At 39.1% G+C, this 13,975-nt stretch overlaps 1 protein-coding gene across 1 annotated transcript in view; it reads right to left on the bottom strand.

The window, feature by feature from the left end:
- Nucleotides 1-13,975, bottom strand: part of Otc (ornithine carbamoyltransferase) — a 66,474-nt gene that overhangs the window by 31,008 nt on the left and 21,491 nt on the right. Inside the window, exon 4 of the mRNA XM_035449765.1 lies at nucleotides 10,386-10,473. Within this exon, the coding sequence (XP_035305656.1) occupies nucleotides 10,386-10,473 (88 nt within the window). The remainder of the gene's footprint in view (nucleotides 1-10,385; nucleotides 10,474-13,975) is intronic.

Genomic DNA, 13,975 nt, shown 5'->3' with positions numbered 1-13,975 from the left:
GTACATCCATTGGGATAACAACTGTTGTATATTGAAGCTTTCAAATATACTAAAATTCCTGAGTTTATAAATATATTAAAATGGAATTAATAATAATTAAGAATTATAAACCAAGTGGTTGTGGAGCAGATCTCTGTGAGTTCGAGGCCAGCCTGATCTACAAAGCAAGTTCCAGGACAGGCCCTAAAAAAATACAGAGAAACCCTGTCTTGAAAAACAAAAGTAAACAAATAAAATAAAAACCAGACTACATAAAACTGGAAGAATGTTGTTCAGTATGTTAAGAGTGCCCTGGGGCTGGAGAGATGGCTCAATGGTTAAGAGCACTAGTTCTTGCAGAGGACCCGGGTTTTATTGTTTGATTCACAGCACCCACAGTGTGGCTGTCAACCATTCAGAATGGGATCAGATGCCTTCATCTTTTGTGCATAAAATACATAAGTAGATCTTTAAGAAAGAATGACAAGACCAAAAAAAAAAAAAAAAAGAATGCCCTAATGATTGGAATATCCATGCAGGACCCTGGTATGGAAGAAATTTGCCCAAGTGCGGTTCATCTAAACAAATCCTTTCCAGAGCACAGTATCTGTTGTTGTTTGGTATGTTTTGTTTCTACTTAAGACTGTAAACTTAATTGCGAGTTAACTTAAACATCCTTAAAACTAAACAAAACTGAATAATCAAGTCTCCCATGGTCGAATAGAGGTCTGGTGCAGAGTCTGTGGGATTAAGTGAACACATTTTTAAAAGCACAGGTCATGTTTTGAGGCATGTTTAAAGAGCCAGTGTGGATGTTGATGAGATGGACAATCACATAGCAGTTTTCATTCCCTCAAGAAATTGTTGAGGAATATCTGACACTGGTATATGAAAAGCAGGCACAAGGTACTCTGAAAAGGTAGAAAGAGGTGGAGACATCAAAGACTGTCCAGTGCACAATTTCCTGGGGATTTGCTGAGAGCCAAGTGAAGAGGAAAGACTTGAGTAACAGGGAAGGTGTTCTTAAATGTCACCAGGGCAAAGGTGATTGGCAGTCAAGCTGAAATGTACCTGATCATATGCTGACACAGTCTAACTTAAAAAGAAAAAAAAAACATCAGCCATATTCCAGTACCTAAGGTGCCAGTGTTCGGTTATAAAGTTCCATAATACTGTTCGAATGGTTTTTGTGTATTTATAAAAAGGCAAGAAAGTTTTAGGAGACTATCAGGATGGCCACAAGTTATGATGTTCACAGTGAGTTCAAGATAGTTCCCTACAAGGTTATAAAAGCCAGAAGCAAAGGGAACTTCAGTCTTATAGGGTCCTGCAATTCACATCTTCCCTTGTTCTTATCCTACCTTAACCAAGACTGTGTACCTTCTGAACTCCAGTGTGTTCCCAGTGACACATATTACTTGAATAGCTAAGTAGGAAACTGTGGGAGGAAATTTGGTTGTATATAATGACAACAGTGAGAACTTTGTAATCAATTTCAAGGTGAACATTTTCTTTCTTTCTTTCTTTCTTTCTTTCTTTCTTTCTTTCTTTCTTTCTTTCTTTCTTATTCCAAAACAGTCCGAGGCCCTACAGTGGACACAGGTAGTCTCTCTAGTGTAAAATGATCAATACTCTCTAATGAGTATATTCCAGGAAAGAAAATATCTCAGCCCTCTAGCATCTCTAACCAGGTTAAAATAACTTTGGCCCCTTTGGACTGTCCTGATAAAAATTGATAAAGAAACAAAAATATAGCTTCAGGAAACCTAAATGTAATCTTCTCAAATGGATTGATGCTGAAGAACTAGGGATGAATTCAATTGCCATATTTATTTCATTATGAAATTATCTCTAATGACCAGATTGTTTCGGCTTAGGTGTTAGATTCTGAGTCGGAGGACTCCAGAGGAAAAATATCCCTTTAAGGTGTAATGGTTTTTGGAATGATTTCTTCACAATGTGCCCTAGAAATTTCAGAGTTGAATCTGTGCAAACTGTCCAGGAAACCACAGAACTGGCTGGAGTTGAGTCATAGAGTATCCTGAGATTGAGTTAAACCATAACTTGCTTCAATCAACATTGCATGAACTCCTTCTCTGCCCATGTCCTTTACAACACGAGCTCATTACTCTTCATGAAACTCATGAAATAATATCTTCCTTTTACAACTCAGAAAACTGGAAATCAGAAATAACTGAACGAACCCATAAGGGCTAGTATGTGGGAAAGCTGTGAATTGAATTCGAAACTGGATCTGCTTCAAAGTCCTTGATCTTTACCTTATACTGTAGTTCCCTTAAAAGAATATAGCATGATTAAAGCTTGAAGAAATTGGCTTTTATGACCATTTAACCAAGGCTATGCAACTGTCCTGGACATGCCATATAGGTCATAGCAATTTATTAGCATCTAATTAGGCACCTATTTATTGTTAGGTGTAATTTTGGAAATGTTTTACCAAAAGCCTCAGAAATTTGACATTTCTGATATTAATGTTGATAACATAAATACTTTAATGATAATATTCCATACTTTTACAACATTATTTTCAATAAGATGATAGTTTGATGCTCTCAACTGTTTCCGACGCTCAAAACTCTCCCTGAAGTCCATCATTTGAAGTATCAGCATGGTACTGATAGGTGACATTGTGCACGATCCAACTTCCTTGGACTGTTTCCTGGGTAGCAAGGTTGAAAGCATGGTTGTGCAGGAAAGAGCTATATGTCAGTCTTGAAAATGTTATCCTTTGAAATGGCCTGTTCACAAAGGTGACCCTGGGCTGGCATCTGGAAATGTAGCATTTAGGAGGGGTTTCCTGATCTGGTAAGTATATACATGTTGTGGTTATGTGGAACACCTTCCTTCTAAGAAGTTGGCATGTGGATTCGTGCTAGGCAGATTGCTGAAGTGGCCAGTCCCCAATAAAAACCCTGGGATCTGTTTTTTTCTGAGGGACTAATTAAGTGTCTTTATGTACCAGCCTCCAATGAAAACCTTGGGAACTAGGCAGGCGTTGGTGGCACACGCCTTTAATCCCGGCACTCGGGAAGCAGAGGCAGGCAGATCTCTGTGAATTTGAGGCCAGCCTGGTCTCCAGAGTGAGTGTCAGGATAGGCTCCAAAGCTGCCTTCCACACTGCTGTAAGGATAAATGCATATGTGGCCAGAGTGGTTTCACTGGTGTTCCTTCAAAACATCTGTTCACCCAGAAACTCAGAATATGCTTGCAAGTACTGTCTTTGAAGACTAAATTAGTTAAGATGAAATGATGCTAATGTAAGAGAGATCCTAAAGTCAACAGATGCTTCTCCTCAACACAAATTCAACTCTTTTCCTCCTTCTTCTCCTTCTGCTTCACAAGGGTGGGGGTGGACCTGGGAAGACTGGGAAGTGTGAACTGGATGCATACTGGGAAATTCCCAAATAATGATAATGATGGAAGAGAGGATATATAGAAACAGAGAGAAAAAAGCTGAGAAAAAAATGGAGGCTGACTTATAAGTGATGCAACTTCAAGCCTAGAAATATGAAGAACTGCTGGGAGACAGCAGAAAAGAAACCAAGATGTTGGTGAACATGAATGTGGGTTTTCTACTCTCTAGAATTGTGAAAGAATAAAGAAATTCATCTTCTAACTTTATGGCAATTTGTTATGGTAGCTCCAGAAAATTAATATAGTGGTTCATGCAGACTCTCTTAGTGTCCCATCAGCAGGACACTTCAGCAATCACTACCATATGTAAACGACATCTGTAGTGAAAGTTATTAGGGTAGAACAACATCACACTCTTTGTTATATTGAGCCTTTCGTAATATGGCTTCTGAAGCCATATCACTAAGTACTGTATTAGAGTGAAAATGACTGTGAAGTCATTACACCTTTCAGTAGTGCACTCAGAACATTAGGCATGAACAGCTGTCATTATGGAAGAAACACAAAGGCTTAGAACAAGAGAGATAATGTCCTACTGTTGTAGCTGAGCTCCATCTGATTTAAAAAATTCCAAAGAATCAGTGACTTGAGTCATAGCTAAGTGTCACTCCTGGTGTGACACCTAAAAGTACAATCTCAGAGCAAGGAACAAAATAGAATATCTAACTCAAGCCCAGGAGAACATCAGAGAATCTGAAAATATCTTCAAATCTGAAGGAAATTTCAGGGAGCATCCACAAGCATATTTTGTGTTTTCTGACACATTAAGTGGTGGAAGACAGTTGCCAAGAAAGATTTTAAGAAAGGCAAGGAAGCAGTGGGGCAGATTTTATTCTGTGGGTTTCCAATCCTTCAATGATCCATGCTCCATTAAGGAAATGACAAAGTTTAAGGCTGTCCTTGCACGATATAGGATAAATTCAAGTTCTCTGACCAGTTTTTAAATTGAGTTTTGCTTGGCCACTGAGAACCTATCCCGTTATCAGTGAACACTGGAGAGCGAGTCTGTCTATCCTCTAGGGCATGCTTTGAAAAAGAAATAAAGTAGGGGACAATTGTCTAGAAAATGATTACAAAGCTCTTGAAGGTGACATTGTGCACGATCCAACTTCCTTGGACTGTTTCCTGGGTAGCAAGGTTGAAAGCATGGTTGTGCAGGAAAGAGCTATATGCCAGTCTTGAAAATGTTATCCTTTGAAATGGCCTGTTCACAAAGGTGACCCTGGGCTGGCATCTGGAAATGTAGCATTTAGGAGGGGTTTCCTGATCTGGTAAGTATATACATGTTGTGGTTATGTGGAACACCTTCCTTCTAAGAAGTTGGCATGTGGATTCATGCTAGGCAGATTGCTGAAGTGGCAAGTCCCCAATAAAAACCCTGGGATCTGTTTTTTTCTGAGGGACTAATTAAGTGTCTTTATGTACCAGCCTCCACTGAAAACCTTGGGAACTAGGCAGGCGTTGGTGGCACACGCCTTTAATCCCAGCACGTGGGAAGCAGAGGCAGGCAGATCTCTGTGAGTTCGAGGCCAGCCTGGTCTCCAGAGTGAGTGCCAGGATAGGCTCCAAAGCTGCACAGAGAAACCCTGTCTCGAAAAACCAAAAAAAAAAAAAAAAAAAAAAAAAAAAAAAAAAACCTTGGGAACTGTTTTGCTGGGTGATTTAAGTACATCCTGTGTGAATTCACTTAGTGAAGACTTAGAAGCCTGTGGCTAGTCTGGTCCACATTTCACTCCATATGTTGTTTCCCTTTGTAATTTTTCCTGCAGTGTTGGGATGAAACTCAAGGCTTTGCACATGCTGGGCAAATGCTGTTCACTGAGTTGTATCCTCAGCCCTCATTTTGTGATTTTCACTTGTAGTTTTTACTTGCCATGAATCGTAGCCAAGAAGCAAGTGAACCCTCCAAATGAATCATTGAACTTGTATGTGGTGTTGAGAATCTTCAGCATAGCAGCTTCTTCCCAATGTCACTGGACAGGTTATTCTCATATTCTCTCTCTCTCTCTCTCTCTCTCTCTCTCTCTCTCTCTCTCTCTCTCTCTCTCTGTGTGTGTGTGTGTGTGTGTGTGTGTGTGTGTGTGTGTGTTTTTCAAGACAAGTTTTCTCTGTGTAACAGTCCTAGCTGTCCTGGAACTCACTTTATAAACCAGCCTGGCCTTGAACTCACAGACACCTATTTTCCTCTGCCTCCTGAGTTCTGGGTGCCACCACCACCCAGCCCCAAGTGTCTTTCTTAATTTACCTACCTTCACACGAGCCAGTATTCAACTTAGGCTTAGATAAGGAGAATTTATCCTCAATATCTTGTATGATAAACAGGTTATATTTTTACAAATCAAGAAGTAGAATATTTGTTCATTAATTATGAAATCATTCTTGGTATATTTTTCTACTAGTCTTTATGATCTTGTATTGCGTGCACTCAAAGATGATCCGTAGGCCGTAATGCTAAGATTTCTTTATTCAGATAAACACCAGCCCAAACGCAAGCCAGAGCATGCCCAGAGGCCGCAAGCTAGCGTGGCCAGAGAGAAGGGAGTTCCATGTGTTTGTGGCCAGGCACACCTGTAGGGGCTACTAGGAGGCAGGGCTACAGTGTCTCCCTACAATCTTGCTTGATGCTAAATATAATTTTTTAATGTGGGAAAACCAACCATAAGAGCAAAAGGACAATCTTTAAGAAAAGAAAAAAAATATTTGCAAAGCATGTATCTGAGTATGGGGGTCAAATGCAAAATATTTAAGGAATTCCTACAACTCAATACAAAAAACAAACCCTAATTTTCAAAGTGAACAAAGCATGCAAGTTGACACTTCTGCGAAGAAGCTAAACACTGTCCAACATATATAATGGGAACATGTTCAGTGTGACCCTAAGGGAAACGCAAATCAAAGCCACACTGAGCTATTACTTCACACCTATTAGAATGGCATCCGAAATACAAAAGGTAAGCAGAGGTGAAGGTGTGGAACACAGCAAAGCTTTGTTTGTATGCTGGGTAAGAATGTATATAGGTATTGGACTTAGGGAAAGGAATAAGGAGTGTCCTCAAAATATTAAAAGTGGAATTATCTATCTCTTGGCACTAACAATACTGGGCATTTATTTATTCAAAATAAATTGAAATCAAGACCTAAAAGACCTTTGTATTTTCACATTCTTGGCAGCATTAGCCACAAGAATTGAGCTGTGGGAACCACTAGATAAACATATACCTGGAAAATGAAAATGTGGTATATACAGCCCTCAGAAGAAGGAAATCATGCCACCTAAAAAAGTATAGTTATACCTAGAAGACATGTCCAATGAAATAGACCAGCCACAAAAGGCCATATGGTGCAATTTCCATTTACATGACATATCTGAATAAGTCAGACTCATAGAAGTAAGGAACAACATGGTGCTTTCTAAGGAATTGAGGAAATATGGACATGCAAAAAAATCAGAGTTGCTATTCAATAGGCCTAAATAGCCTGATATACAAATGAATGAGTATGCTCAGGGACATTCCATATGATGTACTTTGTGATGTTCAGGTAGTTAGTACCTGAGAAATGCCACTGACAGCTAACCCTACCTTGTCTCCATTCTAGTTTATAGTCCAGTCTACTCTGCTATTCATGCTTGTTTACCTGCTTAATACAGTAATAGCACATATCCACACCCCAAGAAAGATCTTGTTTGACCTAATCAGCATTTGATTCTCAATGCTAAAACAAGGTTTAGTAGAAGAACCAGACATTTAACAACCACTTTGGAATAACTGAAAATTTAAATCATTTGAAATAATGTTATATTCTGGAAATTGCATTTAACAGTTATCAAGAACCCAGCCAATTTTGCTTTTATCCCCCATCTTTTGGTGGCTGCATCTATTGAATCCCCGCCTCCTGTTTCATCTTCCACCAACATAGGGCACTTTTTTATTGTTCCAGGACCCCAAAGCAGTCAGACAGGTAGATTGGAAAAGCAGTGTCATCAATCAGTGTCAGATGTGAACTGTTCTCTTGACGAGAAAGGGTGAGCACTGTCATTCAACCACCACACAATGTCTTTGCATCTTCCAAAGTGAAACTTCCACAAAAAGCAAAGGAACCAATTGCTAAGGGTTGTTTGGTGCATATTGCAGAGTAGATGTCATTAAGATTCACTTCCCTCCTCCTGTTCAATTGCTTCTGGGGAAGCCAGTGGATTTCTCTTGTCTTTTTCAATTTGGGTTTATTGAATTTCTGAACCACAGCATATCTTGTTTGTCAGATATTTTGGCAGATTAAGCAGTAATGGGATACAGAGAAGGTAGTCAAATGACTACAATAACTGCTACTCTTTCCTGACACCCGCATCTCCCAGTCCAGCTTTTTCTTATATTAGAGTACACATACTCTCAATTTTACTCTAATTGCATCTGCCCTTGAGGTACTATGGCCTTCCACAATTCTCCCATAGTGAGCCCATGGAATTCAATTTTTAAACCACTGAGTTAATAATAGTTCTCCAGCTCTCAATGTCACCCAAGGTTCTTATCTACACTAGCATGTATATATGAGCTTGGCGGTTCAACCTTTAATGCAATATGCCCAATAGATAACCTATTCCTTCTTCCAAGAGGAAACACATACACACACATACTTAATTAACAACAAATATGGAATAATTTAACAACAATTATTTTTCATCTTTTATAATCAGTTGTCACGAAGCCATGTGGATCTCATATTATCCATCCCGTTATTTACTATGACTTCATTAATAGATCACCGTGCAACAGCCTAGATTTCCCACACAGCTTCCCAATCCCCACCTCTCTCTCCCCCTCCTTCTATCCCTCCCTCCCTCTCTCTCTCTCTCTCTCTCTCTCTCTCTCTCTCTCTCTCTCTCGTGATGTATGCACATTATTTTCATGTGTGTACATTCACAAGTGTATGGAGACCAGAAGTTGACCTTGGTGTCTTATTCTTTTGGTCTCCACCATATTTATTTGATATAGAGTATTTCACTAAACCTGAAGCTCATTGATTCAGCTAGGCTGATTGGGTATCTAATGAGCTACAAGGATCTACCTGTCTTCATTGCCCACCAGTGCTGGGGTTAAAGTTTCATGCCACAGTGCCTTGCTTTACTGTAGTGCTGGGAATTAAAACTTGAGTCCTCATGCTTGCACAGCAGGCACTTTGCTGAATAAGACTTCTCCCTAGCCCTCAAATCTCTCAAAATGACTCCAGTTGCTCTTATATCATCATTAGAGTCCTCCAAAGCATCTTAAACTTAACTGGGGAACAAACTTGTAAGTGCAGGGCCAGAATTTTACATTTTAACAAGCTTACCAATTCCCAAACTAGGTTTTAAAAGCCTTGTCATTAATCTCCTTACCTTCCATTTCTACTGTAATCCAAATTACATCTGTCCACATATCTACAGATGTTTACATTGGGACACACTTCTGTTTAGTGATCACCCCTTAGTAGGTCATATATTACATGCATTTGGTAATGGGATGTAAATTTTTAGGGTTGGTAACAAGGCTCAGTGGGTAAAGGCACTTGCTGCCAAGTCTGACGACCTGATTTCAATCTTAAGAATCTACATTATGGAAGGAAAGAACCAACTCCCTCAAGTTGTTTCCTGATTTCTACATGCACAATGTATGCTCTCTCTTTCTCTCTCTCTCTCTCTCTCTCTCTCTCTCTCTCTCTCACACACACACACACACACAGAGAGAGAGAGAGAGAGAGAGAGAGAGAGAGAGAGAGAGAGAGCTAGCCACACACAAATAAAAGAAACAGACAGACAACATCATCTTTTAACTACAATCCCAAAGGATCTGAACTACTTCATCTCACAGAGGAGACAGTGGTTTGAATTAACAAAGCAGACCTGACTGTTGTTATCCTTTAAAAGTCCTGAATCTAAGACTGGCTCTTGGATAACATCTGGGAACTTCATTTGGGGGAGTTTCCACCATTCCCAGGAAGTGATAACTGCCTGAAATGATTTAATGATTTATAAACATTATGACTTGAAATAAACACACTCATTCTGTTGGCAGGACAGGAATTTGGTTGGAATGTGCTAAAATGACTAGTCTTCAGCAAAAAGTGTGAGCTGAGTCTACTCTGGGCCTCTTTTCTTGTCAATATGTCACACACAGTGTCACATGTCATTACTCAGGGCATTAGGTATATCCTGTGTGGCTCCACCAGAAGAGTTTTGGAAGCTTACATCTGGTGTCTCCTAAACTCTAATTCATGTGTCTTTTCCATTGCTGATTGTTTTTGGTATCTTATTATCATAATAAATCATAATCATGAGTATGACTGTGTAAGGTCCTATGAGGGCTAATATAGTGACTCACCAAACCCCAGCATGGTCTTGGAGAGCTCCAACATGTCAAGTCAATATTGTCTATAACTTATTTCTTTCCATGGAAACTCAGCATCTAACTTTCATTACTTCTGTGCATCATGGCTTCTTCATGGGCTAATAATACATACTTTGTAAAGAATTTTTACAGTGATAACACAAGAAGACTATGGTAAACATATTTTAAGAAGTGACTTATTTTTATTTAACCTTTTAGGTTGGACTTAATGATCAGAAAGAATTATATGGATCCAATTTTACCCCTATTCTACCAGATACAACAATAGAAGAGCTAAAAAGGTCACAGTTACATTTTAATGGCCTGTCATTTTCTTTTACTAATCAGGAGTATCTTACTATATTAATACCTTGGCATTTGAGACTCTATCTCAGCTAGTATGCATGTTACTGATTATATCATTTCACATTTGTGTGTCAATCTGTTTGGACTGTTACTAGGGTTAAATAAGTTACAATAATACTCATCCATATAGTGCCTAATAAGTGTTTCCTATACATATTATAGATACAGATGATCTATGAGCCACTTGAAATGAATCCATCAGTGTTTGAAGTAACATTTGGAAAAAAGAAAATTTTTACAAACCGAGCTGTGTCCGTGAGACTTTCGTTCACACCCAAATGAATGTCTTGTGTGGTAAGAAAACAAGGGTGTCCTCCCAGAAGAGCAAAGCCTACAATAAAAAAAGAAAGTTTTTTTTGAAAATAGAACTAAAGTGCAAAACAAAATCATGAGGCATCAGCACTAGTACCATCTCAATAGAAGGTTTCTGCCTTAAAGTTCTTCAACCATTCTATAGGGAATTTCCAAACATAGTGAAATGATAAATCCAGAGATGAATATGAAAAATATCCAAAAATATGGATATGCAAAACCACTAGGAGCTGCTAATAATGGAGACACTGCTCCCTTTGGAGAACTATGTCTACCTTTTAATTCTTCAAATTATAGAAAGATATCTTTCTAGAAGGACAGAAAAATACAGGATGTCCTGGGTTTCAATGGAATATTAATTAGTAATACAAAAGGAATGAACCTTCAGAAATGTTGTGCTAAATGAAAGAATAACCACTTAGTGTAGGGAAATGTCTAGGAATAAGTATCTGGAGTAGAAGAAATTAAAATAGCTGTTGCTGTAGCTGGGAGGGTGTGATTGACTACAAAGGGGCACTGCAGTATTTTCTGTGTTAACTGAAATATTTTCATCTTCATCTTTCATCTTCATTAAATGTGTCATTCAGCATTTGACAATTGGCCATTTTCTAGACATAAATGATACTTTAAGTTAAAAAACAAATCAAGCACTGAGATGGTGGTTTAAAATTGCTAAGAGAACAGGTTACTGGCCATCATCTTCTACTGAAGATAAAGCTAAGTACCAACTGGGCCATTGCCCTCACTGCTTTCCATCATATGTGTGCTTAGAATATCACAGATGCTGAGAACAGGCATCTGGCTCCTGCCCTGTTCCATCAACACATTCTATTGAGAGGTTGAAGGGGATTAGACACACAGGAGTCAGCCCCAAGCCACAGTTCACCTCTGTGACGACAACAAGCAGTCTCTTGACACAGGATCAGAGGAAAATTTGTGGGAGGTGCTGACCATAACTTTATTATGCTACTTGAGACCATGGGCATCATTGCTGCAGTATATAATGAAGGGCAAAGTGCAAACTTGTACAGCCACTTTGGAAATCAGTATGGCAATTCCTCAGGAAAATGGGAATCAGCCTACCACAAGATCCAGCAATTCCACTCTTACGCATATACTCAAAAGAAGCACATTCATACAACAAGGACATCTGTTCAACTATGTTCATAGCAGCATTAATTCTAATAGCTAGAACCTCGAAGCAACCTAGATGTCCATCAACTGAAGAATGGATACAGAAAATGTGGCACTTTTATACAATGGAGTACTACTCAGCAGAAAAAAACAATGCAATCTTGAAATTCGCAGGCAAATGGATGGAACTAGAAGAAACCATTCTGCACCATGCAACCCAGTCACAAAAAGACAAACACTCACTCATATATGGATTTTACACATAGAGCAAAAGAATACCAGCCTATAATCCACACCACCAGAGAAGCTAGGCCACAAGGAGGACTCTAAAAGAGACATACATGGTCCCCAGGAGAAGGGGAAAGGGACAAGAATTGGGAGCATGCGGGGAAGGAAGAGGGAGCTAGGAGAATGAGAAGGGGAGAAGAGGAGGGGTGAGGAGGACATAAGGGAGCAGGAAGGTTGTGTAGGGGGAAGAATGGAGGAGAGCAAAATAAGAGGTACCATCAAAGAGGGAGCCAGTATAGGTTTAAAGCAAAATCGGGCACTAGGAAAATGTCCAGAGATCTACAAGGATGACACAAAATAACCATCTAAGCAACAGTGGAGAGGCTACCTTAAATGCCCTCCCCTGATAATGAAATTGACCACTAACTTATATACCATCCTAGAGCCTTCATCCAGTATCTGATGGAAGTAGAAGCAGATACCCACAGCTAAAAACTGAACTGGAATCCAGTTGCAGAGAAGGGGGAGTGATAGGCAAAGGGGTCAAGACCACACTGGTGAAACCTACAGAAACAGCTGATATGAACAAGATGGGGCTCTTGGCCCCCAGACTGATCACTGGGAAACCAGCATGGAACTGATCCAGACCCCATAAATGTGGGTATCAGTGAGGAGGCCTTGGAAATATATGGGTACTCTTGTAGTAGATCAGTACTTATCCCTAGCACAGGAGTGGGCTTTGGGATCCCATTTCACATAGAGGGATACTCCCTCAGCCTAGACACATGGGGGAGGGCCTAGGCCCTATCCCAAAGGATATGACAGACTCTGAAGACCCCCACCATGGAAGGACTCACTCTCCCTGGGGAGCAGATATGGTATGGGATAAGTAGGGTATTAGTGGGGGGCAGGGGAGGAGGGGAGGGATAGGGAACGGGGATTGACATGTAAAACAATCTTGTTTCTAATTTAAATAAAAAAATAAAAACGAAGGGCAAGAAGCAAATTTCAAGATAAATACTTGTATTTTGTAAACATACTTTGCCCTTTATATTGTGATGTGTCAAATTTATGTCCTGGAAAACATATGACTTTCACAACTTGTTAATCCTATCTGTTTAGGGGATTAGTTTGTAAGGAGGGAATCATAAATCACACAGTGAATTGGGTAAGAAATTTTGGACCTACAAATGGGAGTATGGTTCAAAATTTCCTAAAACTCTCCACTGTTATATTAGTATAATTCGAAAAATAATATATCAATGTGGACTATGTCCTGGCTAGACATTATTTTATCAACCTTACACAAGCCAGGTTCATTTGGGAAGAAGGAACATCAGTTGAGAAATGTCTCCAACCCAATCTTATGGGGGAGGGCCCAGCCTATTTTGGGTGGTGCCATCCCTGGTCCTGGTTTCTACAAGAAAGCAGGCTGAGCAAGCCAGTAAGCAGCATTTCTCTATAGCCTCTGCTTCACTTTTTGCCTTCAGTTTCCTACTTGAGCTCCTGACCTCTTCCCTTCATGATGGACTGTGACCCGAGAATTCTAATTAATATGAAATAAGCCATTTCCTCCCCAAGATGTTTTTTGGACATAGTGATTATACAACAATAGAAATCCAAACCAGGACAGATTGTTATTAAATGTTATTAGAAATCATTTTGTTAATGACATTGCAGCTATTGAGTAAACTATTCTGTATGTTTTAAATAATGTAAAAGAAGGTTTGGGGATAAAATGTCATAGTTTTGATTTACATTAAAACACTTTGGCAATGAGAAGAAATAGGCAAACTAAGGCAAACAATATGCTAACAATTGTTAGATTGATACAAGGGGTATTGTATATCCTTTATGCTAATTTTTCTACTTCTGTATTTATTTGAAAACTTCTATAATAAAAGATAAACATCAAAAACTACAATAATCATTATTTATGTTACTAGGTCTGTAATTTTACTAGGAGCCAGTGTATCCTGGATCTTACAATACAAATAAAGAGCATTTACTGGCATTTTATATACCTTTCTCCATTGATTTCCTCTGAGAAACAGTCTAGTAGATACTGTTGTATGAGTTTTATAAAACATAACTTTTTGCTTTTCTGTAATTTATACTGTAATGGGTGAAATACTGATTATAAAGTGAGTGAGTAACCT

Source organism: Cricetulus griseus, chromosome X (genome assembly GCF_003668045.3).
Source record: "Cricetulus griseus strain 17A/GY chromosome X, alternate assembly CriGri-PICRH-1.0, whole genome shotgun sequence".
NCBI classification, from domain to species: Eukaryota; Metazoa; Chordata; class Mammalia; order Rodentia; family Cricetidae; genus Cricetulus; species Cricetulus griseus.
The sequence above is the reverse complement of the archived record's forward strand: the minus strand, read 5'-3'. Positions and strand labels throughout refer to the sequence as shown.